Source organism: Parasteatoda tepidariorum, chromosome 2 (genome assembly GCF_982258835.1).
Source record: "Parasteatoda tepidariorum strain Cologne lab strain chromosome 2, Ptep-v5.0, whole genome shotgun sequence".
Taxonomy (NCBI): domain Eukaryota; kingdom Metazoa; phylum Arthropoda; class Arachnida; order Araneae; family Theridiidae; genus Parasteatoda; species Parasteatoda tepidariorum.
Window position 1 is genome coordinate 32114997 of NC_141756.1, and position 23255 is coordinate 32138251.

The window sequence follows — 23255 nt, forward strand, 5'->3', positions numbered from 1 at the left end:
AAAATTAAATAACCAGCAAAATGTTTTAATGCATTTTAAATAAAATTACTGATTCAAATTTACTTATACTACTACATTTGCTACATTATACCACTACACTTAAAATTTCCTAAATTTTTTTAATTTTTTATTATGAGTATTTTGGTGATAGAAAGATACTAAGCCTACAAATTTTATTTAGATCTCACCCTTTATTGTATGTTTTGTTCACTTAAATTTTATTTATCTAATGTATTTTTTATGTTAAATTTTAGATTCTCAATCTCAAAAAATTCAACTAAATGTTGAGAATTTTGAAACTGCTGATATACCCATCATTCCACGGGTGATAAAAGAGGACTTTGAAAAAGTAATTTTTTTTTCACAATTTTATTATAAACTTTGATATTAGCAATTTTGTTTAAATGACGCAAATTTGCCTTAAATTTCATCCAGTTATCTACAGTCGAACCCCGCTATAGTGAACCGTCTGCGGACTCAGTAATGTGTCCACTATAACCGATGGTTCACTATATCCAAATTTTTTGAAGAATATTTTTTGCATAAGACAGTTGAATGATTGAAAATTGGCTTTGCAATTTTGCATAAGTTATTTAAAAAATTATTAACTAATTAACAGATAATAAAGCAAAAATTGATGGAAAAAGTTATTAAGTCGCTAAATATTAGTTTTATTTTCACTTTTTATGAAAAAAATTTATGATTTTTGATTGAACACAATTTGATTTTAAATTGAGTTCATCAATTTTCTTATCTACAATGTGCAAAGAATGCAAGATTTTTACATTTTGAACAAGATTTCGAACCATCTTAACAAAGCATCTCCTACGTTTTCTCTTTGAGCTCCACGCAGTTTTTTTCGATGTGACCATGTTTTTGTCGTATGCCGCAAGAATTGCACTTCGATTTTTCCAAATGTTTGAAACTGTAGATTTTGACAAGCAAAATTCCTTACACAGTGTCGATTGATTGGTTCCATCATCAATACGCTTTACAATTTTAACTTTGTCCTCTATCGAAAACGCTGTTCTCTTTAGCGAATTTGCCATTTTCACTGCTTTTGAAATAAAAATCTTGTCTCAAATAGATAATGTAAGAATATGAAGAGAGCATCTGTAGAATGAGTTAAATTGTTCCCCTTCTTGATTGTCAAGGGGTGATTTGTAAAGAATATGGTTTGAACAGATAAGAAAATTCCAAAAATTCAGCAGGTGGCCAAGTTAACTAGTTGTAGAGCAAGCTTGGGGAAAAGAGATATAGCGAGGCTTGTCAGGGAGGGGGGAGTATAAGATAAATGATCTGTTTGACATTTATTACAGTATAGTTAGAAGTGATAAGCATAAAGGAGAGTAATATGACACATTTTATCATCTTATAGGAATGCATTCATTTTCAGTCCCAACACCTACAAGTTTAAAGATGGAGGACTGAAAAAGATATTTAAAGAAATGAAATTTGAGTCCACTATAACCGAGTTTCCAAGTTCTAAGCTGTTCACTATAAGCGTTAAAAATAACATTATTTAAATAGGAAAAAGGACGGGACCGCTAAAAAAGTTCACTACATCCGAGTGTTCACTATATCCCAGGTTCACTATAGCGGGGTTCGACTGTATTACCTTTTTAACTATTAAATTTAAATTTTGAATAACTTTTAAAAGCTTTATAACCCTGTTCAAAAAATTATATAATCATATGTTTATAGTAGAATCCCGACTATCTAACGTTTAAATCTATAACGCTTTGGCCATTTGACTATAAAAACATCTTGAGATGCATTTTGTCATTATTCAGCTGATATTATCCCATTACTACTGTTTTATAGGCCCTGTTCTATTGAACTTTAAATTTAATTTAATCCCATTGCTCTTAGGATGAAGACTATAAATTCTGGCTGCTAACAAAAAACAAAAGAATTGAAATCATAAATGTGTGATTTTCTTTCTTAATATTATATCATTATTTAACTTTGAAAAATAAGTCACAAGAGTTTTTTTTAAACTTTATTGTAGTCACTAACATAGGGTGACATTAAACCCAAAGGGCAACTGCAATATAACAAATGGTGATTAGAAAATTGTTTACGTCACCAGATCACTATTTCTTTTGTACAAACTGCACTCCACATGCATTGTATTATTTTTTTTTAAATATTGAAAAAATATGAATATTTTATAATATTATGAAACTTACTTATTTCATACTTGTTTTGTAAAAATTTTCTTCATTTTAGAAATGAACCATGTAATATTTACCATATTTTAAGAAATGCTTCAAAACAAGTTGTGGTTCAACACCATGTTGTGCCCCTTAGCTAGATCTCGGGGAGTTTAAAATAAGGGAAAAAAGCTTAGTGCCAAATATTTTATTAGTACACATGTAGCACATGGACAAACAAACATAAATTTAATTAATTAAGAAAAGGAGAAATAAGTGTAAGGTCCATTCAGTTCGAAGTCTGAGTATCTACTGCCTTGTATATGGTGGCGCTGTTGTAGCTTAGTGATGTGGTTGCTACAGTGTACAATTTTTAAATTTTGAAAACTGGTCACCTGTTTTAAAAAATGGCCACTGTTAAAACGCTTCAACTCCCAGTAAAAAAATTTCCTAATTTTGTCCTATAGTCACTAATTATTAAGAACAATTTTTCTCATAGTTTGATTCTGGTAAGTATATTTAATTGTCATAACATCTTATAATTTAATTTTTTTTAAAAACTATCTGTAGTCCCACCTGAGCATTGAAGTTCGACTGTGTTTAAATTGATTTATGAATTTTTGGAAGAAATATTCTTTTTATGTCTATTAATGTTTGATCACTGTTTATCTTGATTTATTTACTTTTTTAGGTTTTAAAACTTTATCCTGATGGGGTATTGGCTAGACATTTTCCTTTTTTATATGAGGTAAGCTATTAATTTATTAAGTTAAACCTAAACTTTATTCTCAAACATATTTTTCTCTTTATTATTTGTTCTCAGATGTACAAAAGTTGCTACATTTCATATTTTTTTTTTTTTTAATATTTTAGTTTGATTTGTTTAAATTTTCATCATTTTTAAGATTGTAACAATAGTCTTTCTAGGAAATGAATCAAATTGTCTATAAGTCAAATATTTTTTTCTCTTTGTTTTAATCAATTTTCACTAGCATTTATTCGAAAATAAATTTTTACAAAAATATTTTTAATACTTAAGCAATTTTAAATTGTTTGCTCTCAAAAAATTATTCTTTTTCTCATTTTTAACTATTAATTTTTATTAAAATATGGTGTGTTTTTGATTGACAAGTGTGTGACATCTTCAACAAATTACAATTTGTAACTTGAAAATAAATACATGTATTCAGAGAAACCCCAGAACTCTGGGGATTCAAAAAAATGAGTTCTACACTTTGCAAAAAAAATTCATGAGATGAGGAAAAAATATGAAGCTCAAGTGGAAATCTAAACTCTCTCCTGCGACAAATTATTTGGGTGGAGCGCATTGGTCAAAAAAAGAGAGACAGGGGAGAAGAAAAATATCCTTGCCAAGGTATCAGCATCACATGATTGGTGCACTGTATTTCATTCCTATCCCCCTCTGTTTAATTAGAGGCAGTAAACAAGTGTCAGCTATGTTTTTACATTATGATGTTTGTGTTTCTAAAGATGCGTGTGAGATTTTGAGCTAGCACACTCTGCGATCAAAAGCTTACATGTTCTAGATTGGCTTATTGTTTTGATTTGTGATTTTTAAATGATGTTAAGATTAAATTCTTTAATATTAATTCTGATCTCACAAAATTGGAACAAAGTATTAAAAAAAAATTTTGCTGGGATCAGATTGACTAGAATGATTGGTAAGAAGGTTCTAACAGTTTATACTGTAAAAAGGAAGATAAAACAGAGTGAGCATATTGTGAAAGCAAACTAAGCAATGATAACCATGTAAGCAAATCTAAGAATTAATTTTATTTCGCTATTTAACACTTAGATTTGCTTACAATAGTGTGATTCACATTTTATAGAGATTAAACAAAACTTTTTACATTTTAGTTTCAAAATTTCTAAACAGTTTTGAACTTGTTTAATTAATAAAATTACTCGCTGTAATTTATAATTCACACAGATTATTGAAATTGTTATAAGGGCATATTTTGAACTATAATTTATATTTTATGTACAGTAAATGCTTCACCGGCAGTAGGATTTTCCTAAGTGTCATCCTAGTAGGTTTTTAACTCAATTTGTTTTAACCAGCTTTCGAAAAACCCAACCTTGTTTATCACTTTTTACTATTCTAGTCGTTACATACAGATAGAGTTTTTAAAAAATGTAATTGCTTATGTTATTCCGATAATTAAATTTAAGATTTTGCTATAGAAACTAGAATTATTTATCGCAGCTATACTGTATGAATAAAAATAAAAAAAAGTGGGTGATGAAAAATCTTGACCCCATAATTTACTATGTGTTTTATTATCAATTATCCAGATCGCTCAAGGGCCATGTGTTTTTCCCACCTTCAGCAAAATGTTACAAAAAAATTTACGAAAATGCTTCTTTATTTTTAAAATAACTGAAAGGGGCCAAAAAATGGCTTCTTTAGTTCCTCTTTAGTTTTGAATAGAATTTTAAAAAATAAAACTTTTAAATGTGCCGAATGTAATGTACTGTTATAGACACTTGTACAATTTCCAGTCCTAAGACTTTAAAAAATGTGAAGAGAAGTTACTTAAAAAAATTCGCATAGCCGTTTTCCTATTATCCGAATATTACACTATCCGAATCGGCTTTGTTCCCTTTAACCACCACTCTACTATATTTGAAGTTTCCCCTGGATTTATAAAGTAGAACCGGAGCTGCAAGCTTCAGGCTACTGTCGGTTTTACTTTAATGACCTTGTACTTTATTAAACTGATTTTTAAATTTTTCTTTTAAATAATGTTTGATTCATTCTTTAACAAAGAGTTAAGGATTTGTTGCAGCATGCCAAATCTTAAACTTCTTTCATCTGAAGAATAATTTATGAACCTCAATTAAAAAAAAAAGTTTAAATAATTTTTTTTTTAGCAAATTGAAATTTCTAAATCTTAATGAAATTTCTTATATGTATGTACATTTTTCTATTTATTTAGAAAACTACTGGAGAAATATTTGACCTTGCTGACTTGGGTTACAATAATTTCCTGGAATTGGCTGATGCTTTGCCAGATGTATTTATTTGCATCAAACCTTATGAGAGTCCAAACGAGTGGATGATTTTTCACCCATGTTTTTCAGAAAGTGCTGAAAAATTTAAAAGTAATTTCATTTAGTTGCATTCATTACTGAGATTTACTTTTCAGATTTATTTTATGCGTATATGTTCACAACCATATTGAAAATTGATACAATATTAATACAATAAATTGTTAATATAAATGTTCATCTATTTGTACCCTAAAGTCCTCCTTTTCAGAAATCTTTTTTAATAATGTATCAAGAGCTCACAGAAATTTATTTTTAATCTAAATTTTGATTTCAATTAAGTATAATTTTTTTAAATAATTTTGTCATTGACAATTATTATTAGATGTTCGATTGATTAATGAACTTTTTATTTAACGCAATTATTCTGCAAAGTTTCTTTTATTCACAAAAAATTTAGATTTTTTTGCAAATTATTCAATTTTTACTACTTTTAAAGATTAATAAGTGTTGAGAAAAAATAATTAACTTTAAATCTTCCTTTAAAAAAATGAAAAAATGAAATGACAAATTATTGAAGACAATCAATGTATAAATATATAAATCTTGCGAATATTTTAGCTACAATATAAGTTACTAAGTTAACTAGAACTTAAAAAACTATGGTTACTTCAGAATGAAAAACTAATTTTAAAGTTGCTATAAAATAATGTTTTCAGGCTACAGAAAAATTGTGATTATATGTTGATTCATAAACTGTAAAGAGAAAATTTTTTAAAATGCTTAATAACATGAAAAGTAGTTTTTCTTTGCTGTTCACTGATGTTTTTCACTATTCTGAACAATTTCAAGTTATTTTTTAAAAAATCTTGATATTTTATTTGATTTTGACTATTTTTTTTATGTTGACTATTTTTTTTATGTTGTAAAAATTAAAATAAAAAGACTCATTTTCAAAACGCAAATACAAAACAGTGCTATAATTTGAAACTGTAAATACTAACTTGCTGTAAAAAAATGCATTAGACTTTATATTTTAAATTTGTGAAAAGAATTGATTTAACAAAAATTTAAAATATTTGAAAAACTATTTACATTTTTTTAATGAAATTGCCAATTGAAACAGATTTTTCACAATGGTGAAAATTGTTAATACCAACAAATAATTTTCAATTTATGTATATTAGGACACAAAGATTTTACAAATGCAATGCAAAGATTTTATGTCATTTTCATAATTTACATAGAGTACATTGGTTAAGGATAAAAAGATTGAAGAAAGATAGACAAAGATAGATAAAGGATAAAAATTACACTATCTGGCCAAATGTATTCATACATTTGTCTAAATCATCGTGGTATAAAGATGCTTTTATACAGGGCTAAAGAGAATAGAAGGGCTGGTTCAGTCCTTTGAAGTATCTCTCGCCGCGCAGATCCTCCGACGTCACTCTAGTGACGTCACTTTGGCGCAAAACTCGCACTTTTACTTCAAGAACGGAGCGTTTGGCCTTACTAGCTCTAACTAATATTGGATCATTTCTTTTCGCGAGATATTCTAAGACATTTGTTATTTTCTAGAATGACTTTCCTCAGTTTTTGCAGTGAATTTACAAGAATTTAAAACTATTATTGAAATGCCATTTTGCGCGATTGCAACTTGCAAAAATTCTAATACAAAAACAAAAGAAAAAAGTATAATTTTTCGAGTGTTCCCTAAAGTAAATGAACAACTATGTAAAGAATGGATTCCGAAATGACACAGTTAATATAAAACAGCAATACGTTTATTCTGTCGTAAAGAACTTTTATAAAAATTCATTATCTAAATAGAAACCGCCTCGTTACTTCATAAAGAAAGGCAGGTGAAAAGAATTAAAAATGGATAAAGTCAAAGCATAGAGTAATAAATAGGAGGAGACGGCATGCCCGTAAACTCGTGAAGCCTTAACCGCAACCGCGGCGCCATATTGGTACAACCAAAACAAATCGAACTTCCATAGATATAACCCAGCGAACTTCGTTGAACTAGAGCTGTACGTGTTTAAACATTCTTCAAACTGAGTAATAGATTTTATTTTAGCAATTAGTCTATTGCTGAAAATGATATTAAACCAAATAGAAATTTAAATAATACAGTCTGAAAAGATCAATTTTTCAAATATAGTTGCATGCTTTATATATTAATAAACAGGTTATAATAATTAATTCATATGTTTAAAAAAATTGAAAAGAAACAGTTTTTTTTTTTACTAAGTGATACATTAACAAATTTAAACAATTTTATTTTCTGACTTTAAAAAAGTAAGCTGAAACTTTTTATAAAAGAACTTTTTAAAATTATTTATCTAAAAATGAAATCATTTTCTTTATCATTATCTTTCTTCATTTATTTGAAAAAAATGGGACAAGTACCTGATACTCTTTATAATTATACGTAATTTTAATTTCACTTTCTTTTCATCTTATTATAAAAACATGGAAGACCATTAAATATTTATTTCAGTTTTTTATTAAAGTCAAAAGTCAGATGAAATTTTAGTTTTTACTGATTATAAATATGTACAGATTATAATTTTATAATATATATATATATATTTAATAAATATAGTAAATAAATGTGTGTAAAAACAAAAAGATTAATAAACTTGTTCCTTTTATATTACTGCATTTATATTTTACAATGCTTGAGTTAAAAATTGTGAAACATTATGTACTTAACACTAAAGAAGATTCATACATATATTAGTGATAATGCGCTATTTAAACTTAACATAAAATGCATATAACAAAATTAAAATAACTTTTTGGATATATTTCTATTTTAAAGCTTATACGACACTTTTTAATAAATAAAAATATTTACAGAGTAAAACTTAAGAGCACTAAATGAAAAAAACCAATTTCCCCCGGGTTTTTTTAATAAAATCCAGGCGGGTTGGGTTTTTTCAAACCCTGCTAAAAGGCAGCAAGTAATTATATATTTACTCTTTGTATTTTCAAAGTGTTGACATTTAAATCTAGTACTTTCCAGGATTTCTATGTGCCTTAAAAAGGCTTTAGTATTCATTTTATCTTTTAAAGTTCCTTAAAAGCCTTAAAATTTGTTTCATCTGAGCCTCCACCTTCCTCTACTAACGTTTCAATTGCTGTGTCAAAGCTATTATTTATTATAGAGCATTCATTATAGATAATAATGCCTGGGCATTTATTATAGAGCATTTATTTGCTCATACACTTCATGTATTTTGCGAATGAGATAGAGCATTTCATGAGTGGAGTTTAAACCTCAATTGGAAAATAAATATTCCTATATATTAAATACTCTGGGTATTTACCTTTAAAAATAAATACACAGTTAATTTACGTTGCTATTTGTAAATTACAATTTTGTACACTTCATATAATCAAGTGCTTTGCAAAAAAAAAAAAAAAAAAAAAATTAAACTTCTATGCTTAGCAATAAAAAGTATATTATGAACTAGTTTCATTACCCAAGTGTTTACTCAAATGGCTTGATTGATTATTGCTGTTCTTTTAGCACAAACCAATATTTTTCCCTTTAAATATTCTAACTTTAAAGAAAAGTGCGTTTCATATTATTTTGCTTATATTCAAAATAGTGCGGTTTTAATGTGATATTCTTTGAATAAATTTTTATTGGAAAGCTGCCCCCTTAAATAACAATAATATATTACTTTTAATGCCTAGATAAAATATAAAGGAACCTAAGTTCCCGAAAACTGCTGTAAAGTTATTTTTTTAATTCAGTTGTAAAATAGAGCTAACGTTATTTTTTAAAACGTTATTTTTTGGGAAGAAGAAAAGAAACTAATGTTGGAAAATTGAATGAAAAAAGGTGTTATGTATTAACAACAAAACTATTTCAATCTCGTTTTCGAAATTTTCCAATCATAAGAGAAAAGATAAAAAACAACCTAACTCTTCCTCTTGAAACCTTCTGGTTCTACCAACATGGCCGCCGCTACTTGACAGTTACTTCACTCGCTCCAATAGGGAAGGGGAGGAATGCCCACTCCTTCTTATTTATAACTCTATGAGTCAAAGAAAATTAAAATGTAAATAAAAAGTATAAATAAAATATATAGTATATAGTTAAAATTCTCCTAATTTCATAACATATTTTTTAATGTAGTTATTCTAAATATTTATGATTTTTTTTAAAAATTATATTCTCTTCAATTTAAATATCTATAAATTATATCATCGGAAATTTAAATGTCTATAAACAATTGTAAAATTTCTAATGTCATTATGAACCTAAATTATTATTTTGTTTCAGTAATTAGCGTTTAAGGTTGATGTTTCCTAATGATTAAGTATGAACAAATTGCTATTAACGGCATATTTTAAAATCAGGGATTCTAAATTTAACTTAACTTATCGTTATGAAAGAATATGTAGATAAAAAAAGTGTCGATATATGCCTTCATTTTTCTTAATAGTTAAAGTTAAAACTGAACTTTTTAAAATAAAGTATTTATCGTGTCATTTTCATCAACTAGCAAAACATTTTTATAAGTTTAAAATGGTACTTTTTTTAATATAATAACCAAGAAAATTTTTTTTGAACTATGTTTATGAACGGAAATAATGTGTTAATTACGTAAAGTTTGAAAGCTAATAACCAGAAAAAGTCTAACTTATTTTTACAAAGAGAAAGATGCAAAGTTATCATAATATCTTTACTTGCGATCTCCGAGATCTGTGGACACAGTGACGTCATGAGGAGGGAAATCGTAGCTTCAGCTCTAAGAGCGGAGTGAACTAGCCCTTCTATTCTCTTTAGCCCTGCTTTTATATTGGTTTGGCTTGAACCCATAGTTTTTGCAGTTATAAACATGAATTCTAAGATATATGTAGTCATTTTAAACAATTACTAAAAATTTTCACAATTATTGATAAAATTTCACAACAATTAGCATAATTAACATTTAAAGTGTTATTTTCTGACATAAAGTTTTATCATCAGAATTTTTTTTTTTTTTTTTTTTTTTTACGAAATTATGAAAGTTTTTTTTTTTTTCAGAATTGGTTGTTTATTTTTTTATTTATATTAAGGAATTTTTCCCAACCAAAATTTTAATATTTTTTTCTTGCTGTTTTTTTAATTCATTTTTAACTTTTACTTCATTACAAATTAATAAGTTCAACTAACTAATCTTCTGAACCTTAATTATATAATAATTTTTTCTTTTTAAATCGTGATACTCATTCAACAATTCAGGTTACTCAAAATTCCTGATACTCATTTACTTTGTTATTATTTTATATGGTTATTATTTATTTAAACAGTTCTATTGTTCCATTAGTATAATTAAGTAATTGAATATTATTATGATATGATTGATTGAATTTTTTAATCGAATTTGTGACAAATCAAGGAATTATACGCAATACCCTTTTGTTCTTTACAGAGAGATAAGTTGTTTTCTTCAAATAACATTATTTTGGAATAAAATATGAAATTTTATTTGTTATGGTCCAAGTAATTGTAAATATCCCATTATGAAAATATCATGAATCAACATTATGAAAATAGTTTTTATAAACTTTAAATTTATCCTAATTGATTTTTTTTTTTAAATTTTGATTTAGATATTTATATAAAAAAATTTATTTACTCAAAAATTTTATCATCTATTTGAGTGAAATATTTTTCTACAGCATCAACTTTTTATGGTTTTGCCCAGTTGCAATAAAAATTCAATTCAGTCCCCCTTTTTTTTAATTTTAAAAGTTGCCACTTAAAAAAATAACTGAAATTAGTAATTTTTAATCAATATTTCTTTTACTAATTTAGCTTTTATAATCTACAGATTAAAGAGTAAAGTATATATATATTTTGCTAAAATCAAACTTCAATATTTTATAGTTTGTTTGATCCATATTTTAACATTTAGTAGTTCCATCCTTTGATTGTACTGAATTATGCCAAACATTTGAAAATAAAGTGAGCATCTAACAAACAAAATGCTTATTTTTTAGAACTAAATGAGACTCTTCAACTATCCGATGAAAGATTTGGAAATTCAAATGAAGGACATAATCAAGTAAGTATTAGCTTGAAGAAACTAGGAAAGTTGTCAATATTCAGTGATAATTTATTATTATTGATAATTTATTTTTATCAGGCTTCATGATTACTTAATGAATTTTTAATCTTTCTTTTTTCTTTAAGAATTTTTCTTTTTCAGTGACTAAATATATTATTAAAATTATATTATCAGCGATATTATAATATATATATTATAATATCACTAAATATATTATCAGTGATATTGCTGAAATAACTTTTTTTCATGACTGTTATGCATATACTGTAAATATTTGCATTAGCTCACTATACAGGGTTGCCACAGGCGACTAAAATGCAACTATTTTTGGCATGAGGCGATTATGGCAACTTTTTTTGCCTGAAAAGGCTAAAAAAAGCAACTATTTTCAGGAAAAGGAGACTATTGGGAGACTTTTCTGTACTCCTAGAGATGTTTTTTTTTTCAAGCATAAGTTGGTGAAATATCTGCCGCCCCGCTAGATAGTTCCTGAACACACTGAACTTTTTTTTCTTAAAAAATAAAAAATTTTAAAAATTTTGAATTGCAAATTTGAGTCTTCACTTTTTAATTCGTTCAATCTGCACAAATTCCATCGTAAGTCTATTTCATTTCTCGATCACCTTTTCAATGATTATTGCTAAAAAATTCTGCATGATTTTTTTATTTAAAAAAATTTTTTTAACGGTATTACAATCCATGAATTTCAAATTTTAGTAATCACTTTTCATTTATATATATATATATATATATATATATATATATATATATATATATATATATATATATATATATATATATATATATATATGTAAACATTTATATATATGTAAACATTTATATGAAAATTATCATATTTGCCACCAACTTGACTGAATGAATGATGGTAAAGTCATTAACAAAATTTTAGTCATATTTTTGGTGAATTTTTTGTTCTTATTAGGCAACTATTTTCCTAGTTTTTGGCTGCTATTTTCATGCTTTAAGCTATTAAAAGCAACTATTTTGTTAATTTTTTTCTGTGGCAACCCTGCTATACGTTTTGTCTTAAAACCTGAAAAATCAAGAGGACTGCGAAAGAATGTGAGGTTCCATCTTCTAGAGACTGGTTTAATTTTACTTAATGGAAACTTCGGACACTTATTATGAATACAGTATTATGAACAACATTTCTTTAGTGATGAGTACCCTATAGTGGATAACGAACATGAGAGCATCAAAAGGTGTCTCCAAAATTTAGGATGAGGATGAATGCCAGAAAATCTCAATTAGAAACAGTGATGCAAACAAAACAGCAATTACCACTTTTTCTAGTAGCCTAAGTGGTAGCTAAGTGAAAGTACGATTGACTACAATTTAAACTCACACAATTTATATAATGCCAATGCTAACTCAGTTGAACAAAAAAGTTAATTAGTATGATTCCTTTTAATTAAAAATATATGCAAATTCTAATCTATGACGTAAAAGGAGACAGTATAATATTGCATTAATAACTTTACTCCCTGGTGACAGACCACACGTTCACCTATACAGGTGTAAACAAAAGCCCCAAATGTAAACAATATGTAAGACTTTTGGCTTGTAAAGTTCATTGATTAGTGCAATTTGTGGCGTCAATCAATGGACTTTAACAAGTTTTGATACATGAGTCATAGTGGCTCAATCGGATAGAGTGCTTGGTTCCCAATGAGCTGACCCGGTGTGTATTGCAGCGATTGCTAGTCGATACAAATTCCACCCCTGACTCGCACTGACCATATTGATGAATTAAAATATCTTCAGTGGTAGATGGATAATGAGTTAAAAGTCCCTTTACCACCAGGCTAACCGTAGAGGGTATTTGTGGTTTTTTCTCTATTTAATGGAAATGTGGGTTAATTCCTTCAAAAAGTCCTGCACAAAGGCAATTTTTCCCCAATACTTGATCCAGGAGTTCCCTTGTCTTCTGAATCGGATTCAAAACTACAAGGCTATGTAGTTTATATATTGGTAGTTGTAAACTCCAAATCGGGGCTGTACAACGATGGTTTTAAAACAAAATAAAAGTTTCATGCATACAGTGTAACCTTGATTATTTAACACTTGCGAGAGATGATATAATAATCAAGGTAATCAGTATAAATATAATTAATTTGTTTTTCATACTGTATAACATTGATTTTTATACACTTGCAGGACAAAGTATAATAATCAGGGTAATCTGTGTAATTTTTATTTAATTGGCTTTTCTTTTAAATTAAATAAGTGATTCTTATTTAATTTCAGGCAATACCATCTGACATTGTCCTGCCTACACAACCTTATCATCCTGCTGAATTTCCAAGTGATATCAACTTATCTTTGTACATTCCTGTATTCATATCAGTTGCTATTAATCCTGGGTGCTTTTGGTTTAAACTTCATATTGAAGAAGTTATCTGCAGATTTAGGGAATTAGAAGAAGAAATGCAGTATTCTATTTTTGTTGCTCATTCAACCTCATTTTATTCATTTAATATAAAACAAAATCAACTGAAATAGATTCAGATAAATTTTTTATTCTTTTGTTTTGTTTCAGCTCTTTAGTCTGATTACTTTTTGTTTAGATTGTTAATTACCCTTTTCCATATTTTATACATCGTTAAAGTACTTTGAATGACTAACAATTAAAGGGAGGTAATTTGGAGTCTTAATCTTTGTTATTAAATCTGATTTATTGGCTCATTCAAGGGAAATAGGTAATATGTCAATTTCATTCTGTGCCACTTGTATTTGTGATTGCAAAACTTGAATATAGAGAAGACCATGACTAGAGCCTCTCTCCTCTTAGGCTTACATGTTAGGGAATGTATTATGATTTTTTTTTTCTTCTATCATATTTTTGCATTAAGATTATCTAAAATATTTTTTTTAATTTCCATGATGCCTTCATTAAGAACTATGTTTAATGCAGTTGTGATTTTCATATAATTTCCAAGTTTAAAAAGATTGAAAATCAAGACAGAAACTAAAGTACTTCTTATTCCTATGACTATCTATACACTAATGGTGAAAGTCTGTCTAGTGTTGCCCTGGGTAATGAGTTCTGTTATGCTCCACCTATAGCCCATATTGATTGCCAATATCATATATATCACATAAACATGGTCTTAAAAATAAAACTAGTGATGTGCTTATCAAGGGAAATAAAACACCCTAAAGGTTAAAACAAGTGTTATATTTTTTGTTTTATATTTCTACTATGAAATTTTTTTGCTTTCAGATCTTTTTACCACAATGAGAAATCAGATATTTATCAGATGTCTATGAAAGACATCAAAATTGGTTCAACGTGTGTTGCGATGCATGAAAACCACTGGTATCGCACTACGATTACATCATCACCTAATGCTGATTCTGTCAATGTAAGAAAAAGTAGTTTAATTTCATAAGTGATCTAATTTATATTTCGTGTGTGATCAATGTTTATATTTCGCTGAAATTGTGTGTTAATAACACTATACAGTAAAAGTAATAAATGGAATCCTATTGAATTAATTCAATGAAGGATTAGCTAAACATATATGTTTTATTTTTAATAGATTCTGTACATGGTTGAAATGATTTAAATCATTTGATTCAAACCTTGATTTTATTAGCCATTTAAAACAGTTAATTTTTAAAAACAGTAATTTAAGTGAAAAGGCAAAGCACTGTATAACTTCTGAATTTATTCTTAAGATTGTGATTTTTAAAAAGATTTTTAAGTCTCATTTTATTTATAAAAAAAAACTTTATCTTTAGAAAAAACAAGGGAATGTTTGTAAATTATTATTTGATTTTTAAAGTAGAATTATAAATTAATTAAATGTGTATAAAAGTGGCATGAAACTTTTAAACTATAATTTTTTTGTGAAATAATTTGCTTTCAATTAACATGTTTCAATTATACACATTTAGTTTGAAATATATTTAATTACAAGTACTTTTAAAACTAATTAAATGTGTAGTTAATGTTCGTAAATAATGAAGATAAATAAATTCATGAGGATGTTGAGCTTAAACAAAAATTATTATGATTTCATAATTTATGGTAATTAAATAATATTTTTAGCCATTTCAGTTGGAAAATAAAATATTTGGGATGTAATATTTTGAAATATATTAAGTATTATTTCATTGAAAGTAAAATTTCATGTGAATTCTTTTTTTAGGTTTATGTTGTTGATTATGGAGGCTGGGAAAAAGTGCCCTGTTCCAGACTTCGTTATTTAAAGTAAACAATGTGTATATATATATATATACAGACTTAACAAGTTGACTTATAATAATTTTGACTGTTTCTTATTTTTTCTATATTTTCGAAAAAATGGCTAAATTTTTAAGAACTAGAATAATATGTTTTTTATATTAATTACTTAATTTTATACCATGTTTTCTTTTTTTGATGTTAGACATGTTGAGATAACATTCCATAAAAAAATATTCAAAGCTGAATATTTATTTTACTTCTTTATTCTTTTTTTCACTAACAAATACATTTATTATAAAAATGTTTTTTGTTATTCATATAAATAAAAGTAATAATTATAAATAAACCTCTCTGACTAATAATAATTCAAAGTAATTGTGTTTTTACAGCATATATATATTTAGTACTTATTGTAAAATATTTTTTCTTGAACTTATGGTGTTTGAAAGTTCTAAAAAAGGTATCAATACAAGTTCTGTGATGGAAATATGTAGCTTTTGTGATGCTATCATTTAGGAAACAGAAAAACTTTCCTTAATCTGTAATTTCTAATGCCTTTGTAGTTTATTTAATCATTTATGTTATTAAATAATAGTACACTTTTCCACAGAATTTGACTTGGTAGCAGAGGAAATGAGTTGGGTTATAAAGTGAACCAGATAAAGTTTCGTAATAATCTTTGGGGTTTCTCGTTGAGTAAAAAATCTTACATAATTTGTTAAATTGTTGCTAGAACTGTCATTACATATATATAATATAAATACGTAGATAAAAGTTCTAACAATATTCTGTTCTATTGATTCTATACATTCTAAGTGTTTGTGAAAGTAATTTATGCTTATAATTATAAACCTGAGTGTTATTTTACTACCTCTACAACAAATCTTAATTAGAAAGCTTAAAGAATTGCAGACGTGGTATATTTTTTAGAAATTTATTTAACTTTTAAATTATAAGCATATTTTATTATCATTATTCTTTCACGTATAGTGCGCCAAAAAAGAGACCACCCAGAATAACTTTTGATTTAATCTATCCAGATCTTCATATTCCAGGACTCATTCTTTATGTCCAGAGTGGGTGACGTCAAATATGATATTTAATGAGTGCAGACGTTATTTTAAGTTACGAAATCAGATGTAATAACATACTTTTTCTGAATAAGCATACATTTGTTTTGACGGATATGAATTTCTGACCCCCAAACCCCAAAATATAGCGTGTAGCCGCAATCTAGAAAATGTGGTCCCAATAGTTTTTTGCATATTTTGCTATATCTAGAGAAAATTTTAAGCTAATTGAAAAAATTTTGCGCACAATTATAAAATCCGTTTATCCAAAAATAATTCCATGCAAAAAATAACTTTTTATAAATATTTATTCCTTTAAAATTTTTTAATTATTTAATAATGGCCAAAAAAGTTGTGAATTGAAAGGTATACAGTTTTTCTGCATCATTTTAAAGAATGTAGTTTTACATGTCAATACACAAAATTTGAGCAAAATTGGTTAAATAGTTCTTGCGTAATAGAATTACAAAAAAGTCAAATATTTAAAATTTATTTTTTAGGAACTATTCTGCTGGTTTCCTTGAAATTTTGTATTTTGCCAAGTAAAATTATATTCTTTAAAATGATTCAAAAATATGTATACCTTACAATTCAATATTTTTTGCATGGAATTATTTTTGAATTAACGAATTTTATAATTGTGTGTAAATGATTTTAAATTTGCTTGAAAAGTTCTCCAGATTTGACAAAATATGCAAAAAGTAAAATTAACTTAAAAGGGTTTTTTGGAGTACTCTCCGGATCAAACTATTGGGACCACATTTCCCAGATTGCGGCTTTTGGAGGTTAAAAATCAGAATCCGACAACAACAAAAAAAGATGTTTTTTTTTTTTTCAGAGAAAGAACTTTTTTGTGTCTGATTTCGTAACTTAAAATATCGTCTGCACTTATTAATTAGCATATTTGAGGTCACCCTCTCATGCCATTAAGATTGAGTCCTATAACATGAAGATTAACTTATTATTTCAAAAGTTATTCAAGATCATCCAGTTTTTTTATCCTCACTCTACATACATATATATTTTTTTTGTTTTAGAAATTCGTTCATCTCTTTGCCAGGGCAAGCTTTTAAAACTCAACTTGCTTCAATAAAGCCCTTAAATAATGTAAGTCCACTATTTAAATAACATAAGGAACCTAATATATTAACTTCATGATTTGTTCTTTATTCATTACATGTGATGCTTAATTTATTTAATTACCATCAAAAGTCTTACAAAATTAAAATTTTTCTTCAGAAAAATTGATATCCTGGTTTATTTATGTAATAATGCTAAATTTAATAAGGATTAATAATTTTTTTCCCAAAATTATTAGATTAAACTTTTTTCAGAGAATATATAAATTGAAATCAGTTTAAATGTACATATTTGTTCTAAAAATTCTTTAATTGGGACACAATATAAAGGTTATTTAATTCATTTTAAAAGGAATTAAATAACATTCTAAATATTTTTTTTTTAAACTTTAGAAACTGTCACTTAAGTTGAAGTGAAAAATTGTTAACTTGAAGATAATTTTGTGTGGAAGTAGGACATCATATTTTTTGGATACTTTGTTTGAACATGAACATAATTTGGAGAAGTTTGTAATATTTACTGGTTCTAATCATTTGTACAGAAAAAAATTATGGGTTGCATATTTGTCTGATAAGAAAATGTTAAAATGTAATATTATTGCTTTAATTTAATTGTTTTTGGGAAATATTTCATTGGTATGTTCCTAATTCTAGAGTGGAAATATACTGAAACTGATAGGTATTTATAATTTATTTTTAGATGAAAAATTCCAATCTAACAAAATAATGTTAGCTAATGTTAAAATTTGTTATATCGGTGTAAATAATTTTTATTATTGCTTAGCAATTGCTTTTCTCTTGAAATTCACTAAAATGGGATTTAACTGTATTGAAAAATAAAATATAAAAAATCGCGATATTATTGCATCTAGTCATCCCATAAACTGAAAGTGAATTTTTTGAGCTTGCCAAGAAGTCTGCTGTTCTTGATAACACTTTTATGCAACTTATTTTCTGTTTTCAAAGTAATTACTATTTATGTTCTAGTATTAATAAAGTAATTACTATTTATGTACTAGTATGTTCATTTTCTATTATTAAGTATTTGAAAAATGATAGACATATTTTAAAAATATAAAACATTTTACTTTGTTACTCCTTCTTTGCACAATTTTTTTTCTTCTGGCGTCAAAAATATTAGCCTTAATTCAAATCAATGCTAAAAGAAAAAATTCCCAGTTTCAAAAATACTGAAGTACAACCTAGCCATATCTGGCTATTCTTCCAAGAATTAGCTAACACTAATGTTTATCAAAACTATTTTATTAGACCTTGTCATTTTTATAGACATGTTTTCTAAAATAGAACTTTTGATCTACTCAAATTTATCTTTAGTCAATTACGTGTTTTCTCAGTTTTTGTTCTCATCCTTTTTTTTGTGTGTTTTTCCAGGCCAAAGTATGGAGTAAAAGAGCTACTAATAGATTTTTACAACTCTGTATTAAGTCTTGCATTATGGCTAAAGTTGAATTAGAGGTATACAAATTAGCTAAAATATTTTTTTTATATATGTAGCTTTTAACTCTATAATATTCACTTTAGAAACATATAATACACATCATTCAATACACTTCAAGAACATTTTCTTCTCTTAACACAGTTTTCCTAGTGATACATGATAAAAACAAGAAACTAACAAAATTTGATTTTTATGATCAAACCGCCGAATAATAAAGAACAAAATAATAAGGTTATATTTTTCCTCCGACCACAATTTTAGAATTTTGCATCAAGATGAAAACTTAAAATTTTTCAAGTTAATTTAACTTTTTTTTTTTTTTTGTCATTTAGACTACTTAATTTAATCATGAATACATTGCCAGGACCTCAAATATAAAACAGGAATGACTTCATGATTTTTTTTTTTATTTTTAAAATTTGTAATATCATTCTAAATATAATAACTAAGGATAAACTAAGGAGATCTTTATAGCTCAGAATGGGACGTGAATTAGAACTCTAGACATTAACTATCATTGAAGAATATTAATTTACATGGGTGTATTTATTTCAAAATATAGAAAGTGGCTAATTTTGCATAATTGATTTTATATGCTAAAGATATATGCTTTTTAAAATTTAAAAATAAAATTAATTTTTTTTCTAAACTTTTCGTGACCTTTGTTTATTGTTAATAAATTTTCTTGCTTTTTTATGTGCAACCACTTTTTTCATGTTTAAACTGTGAAATTTTTGAAGTGATTTGTTCTTATCATGCCATTTCTCTTTTATTCCATCTAACCAAACGTTTTGATCATCAATTCACTTAAATCTGAATATAATTCCAATTAAATGTCTTGTACCAAATTAGTTCTTAGATTCAATCAAGTTTTGTAATTTGCAATAATATTAAGTTTATTATAGATTAATTTTAAATCTTAATTGCTAGTAAGATACCTGGTTGCTAGTGATTCGTCACGTGACTTTATTATTGAGCTGTGTTACATAGCAAGTAATTTCATAGTTTTAATTAGTGTTTTAAAGAAAAGCTTAACTCAGTGAAATTTTCCAGTTCCTGTACGAAATATCCATGGTTCGTAGCATTTTCAAAAAGTGCTTAAAAGTGCTTACTGTCGATTTTCGTTTTTAAAAGCTCTTACAGGTGCTGTTTTTATTGGGTGTTTTTAAAAAAGTACATAATTTTCTCAATTCTGTAATGAGATATTTTTTCTTTATCACGTTGATTTTCTCCAAGAATTATACAAAGAAAAGCGAAGTTTTTGCATTGTTTCACTCAACATTATCACAACTTACTCAACCACAATAAATTTTGGCGTATCGTCGTTCTGTAGCACATAAAATTTACAATCATTCTATGCATTTGATGAAATACTTGCAGAATCGCTTGTGCTATACTTAGCTGGAAAGGATTCTTTTGTTCTCATGTGCAACTCTGTTGCATTTTGCAAGAGATTCTCAATTTCAGGCTTCCTATTTTTCCTTTTTCGTTTTCTAAAATAGAACCAAAAAATCTTTAGAATTTTCACTAATTTGCATTAGAATTATGAATTTATAAGTTTTCTTAGTTTGCTTAATTCTTTACATTTCCTTATAAATTCAGCATGATCTATAATAGTAATCTTCTTAATGTTTTGTTGAATATGCTTTTTTAAATAATTTTTAATTCAAATCTAAAAAATAACTATAACTTTTTTTAAGTAATAGTTAAACTAATTATTATCTTTAATTATAATTTATTATTTTACATAATTAAAATAGTTATTAATTTAAAAAATAAAATGATCCACTCAATATTGAATATATTTAAAATTGTGCATAAATTGTTTTTATGGTGGCTAATGTAATCATGAAATGATTTTTTGGCAGAAACGTGTTATTTTATTATGATAAGGTAATGTGATGTCTTTGGTAACTACTTTACATTTTGTTAATATATATATATATATGAAAAACTTTCAACAGTAGGATGAAAAAATTCTTATTAGTGTGCTTATCCTAATCATGATTTTTTTTTTAAATAAAGGGATTAAAAAGATTGTTGAGTACTTAAAAGTTGCTTATATTTTGTTGAAAATTTAGCTAAGCACCCTGATATCTCTATTTACCACTAAATATGCAGGTTGAACTTGCATATTGTGGTTCAAGGTTTAAAAATATAAGTGGCAACATGAATAAAAAAAAATTTAATACTCGTCCAATTAAAATTGCATTTCTTCAGTATTATCTACTTTTAATTAATTACTTTTACTTTTCTGTCCATGCATAAAGTAAAGTCCATGCATGCTACTCAGTAATTACTTTTTGTCAAATGTGGGGATGCCATTAGCGAAGTTCGTCATGATGGCTATGGAGCCCCCTAGTGATCGAAACAAATGACGATCTAAGGTACAGCAGGCTTTATGTAATCATTAATAATGTACTTTTAAGTTGCACAACCTTCATTTTAATCCACAACTCCTGACTGCCATTTGAAAACATTATAAAGTTGTTGAAATAGTATTATACACTTCAGTCATATACTGTAACTACCCCATCTATGAAGAACTTTTTTCTACTCTTTATGCATGGACAACAGCAACATCCCGCTACTTTTAAAGAGTGTTTGAGACCACCTGATTTTTTTTCCAGACAACCTTCCTCTACTTTGTGTACAATTCCTTTTCATTCATTATTTATTAAATAAGTAATTTCATTCAAAAGACAGACAATTTTTATGCATCAAATTATTAATTTAAAAAAAAAAAAATTTATCTGATTAAATTTTGTAATTTATTCCCAAAATATGGTCTGTAATTTGTTGAAATATTTCCTGAAAAAAGAAAATCTCGTAAGATTGAAAGGCAATCCTGTTGCCAATAAATGTTAGTATATCTTGGATGCATCCCTCAAGCTGTTAAGACTACATCAAAATGTGTAAAAATCTGACTATTAAAAAGTTATTGAGAGTATTGCATCTTTTTTTGTTCTTATAATTTTAAGTGTGCATTTAAATTTATATTATAGGGTAATTTAAAATATTGTTTCAGTTTGATGACTCACTGTCAGTTTTACTCTGTGATACTTCTGGTGATGATGACATTGATATCAATGCAATACTGTTGGATGAAAACTTAGCTGAAAGTTATTCAGCTGATAACTCTAATCTAATTGATAAATCACCTGTAAGTATGTGTTTAATGTAAAAATATCATTTAATTATCAACCATTTTAAAATAATATTAATTATAAATTTAAATGAAGTTACCTACATGTATTATTATGATTGAAACATTTAAGGTTGAAGTTTTTGAAACATACAATGGAGAAAATAACTCAGCAGAGAACAGTGCCTCTGTTAATTATTGTGCTGATTCACAAAGGTATGGTTATTATTATTTTTTATTTTATGTTAATCTTTATCGAGAATTTTTGTGTTTTTATATTGAATATTGATAGATTATATACTAATGCATTGTTTTGTAAAGTACTCATAGTTTTGTCGTAGCAGATTTCTTTAATCTGATTTAGATTTAGTTTTGAACACTCATTTTGACTACTTGCTACACCAACTTTCCCAATAACAATGAACTTTTTTATGTGATCTAGTTGTGTATGTTTAAATTAATTTTTAAATAATGATTTGTTTCTTTTATATGTGAGTTATTTAAATTATAACAGATTTCATTGTTCTGTTTTTTCATGTTTGTAAAACAGATTGCAGTTAACTGTAAGTTTTTTTTTTTGCATACTCTAAATTGAAATAGACTTAATTATTTTATAGAAAAGAATAAACACATAAAAATAACTTTAATTGAGTTCTCACTGATGAAATATTAATCAACAAATGTGATATTATATATAGGGAGCAATTTATAAGGATAACTGTATCTTAAAGAAACTGATAAGATGACTTTAGGCATTCTGTGAATTATCCTAAAAGGTTTCAAAAACAATTTACATTTTATAAAATTAAATGAAAATATGGCTTTTAACTGCAGTCATAATCAGAAGCAGTCCTCTAGTGCAGTGCTCCCCAACCTTTTTCTCACCGCCGACCTGTCAACGTTTGATAATTTTACCTTGGCCCGGGGGGAGGGGGGGCGTTGATTGCTTATATTTTAAATTATTTAAATTTATTAATTTAAATTTAATTGTATTTAAACATGCCTTCAAAATAAAATACAGTTACACCAAAAAATAAATATAAA

At 26.6% G+C, this 23255-nt stretch overlaps 1 protein-coding gene across 8 annotated transcripts in view; it reads left to right on the forward strand.

Moving 5' to 3' along the window:
- The window catches only part of LOC107443290 (tudor domain-containing protein 5), a 40585-nt gene that overhangs the window by 4559 nt on the left and 12771 nt on the right, over positions 1–23255 (forward strand). For 6 of the 8 annotated variants that reach the window (XM_087157149.1, XM_087157150.1, XM_087157154.1 and 3 more), the window contains 11 exons: positions 255–349; positions 2848–2904; positions 5117–5282; positions 11178–11242; positions 13514–13698; positions 14490–14631; positions 15421–15482; positions 17566–17635; positions 19000–19083; positions 22095–22229; positions 22345–22427. In XM_087157149.1, coding sequence (XP_087013275.1) covers positions 255–349; positions 2848–2904; positions 5117–5282; positions 11178–11242; positions 13514–13698; positions 14490–14631; positions 15421–15482; positions 17566–17635; positions 19000–19083; positions 22095–22229; positions 22345–22427 — 1144 coding nt within the window. The remainder of the gene's footprint in view (positions 1–254; positions 350–2847; positions 2905–5116; positions 5283–11177; positions 11243–13513; positions 13699–14489; positions 14632–15420; positions 15483–17565; positions 17636–18999; positions 19084–22094; positions 22230–22344; positions 22428–23255) is intronic. The other 2 variants (XM_087157155.1, XM_087157156.1) reach the window with 1 other exon arrangement.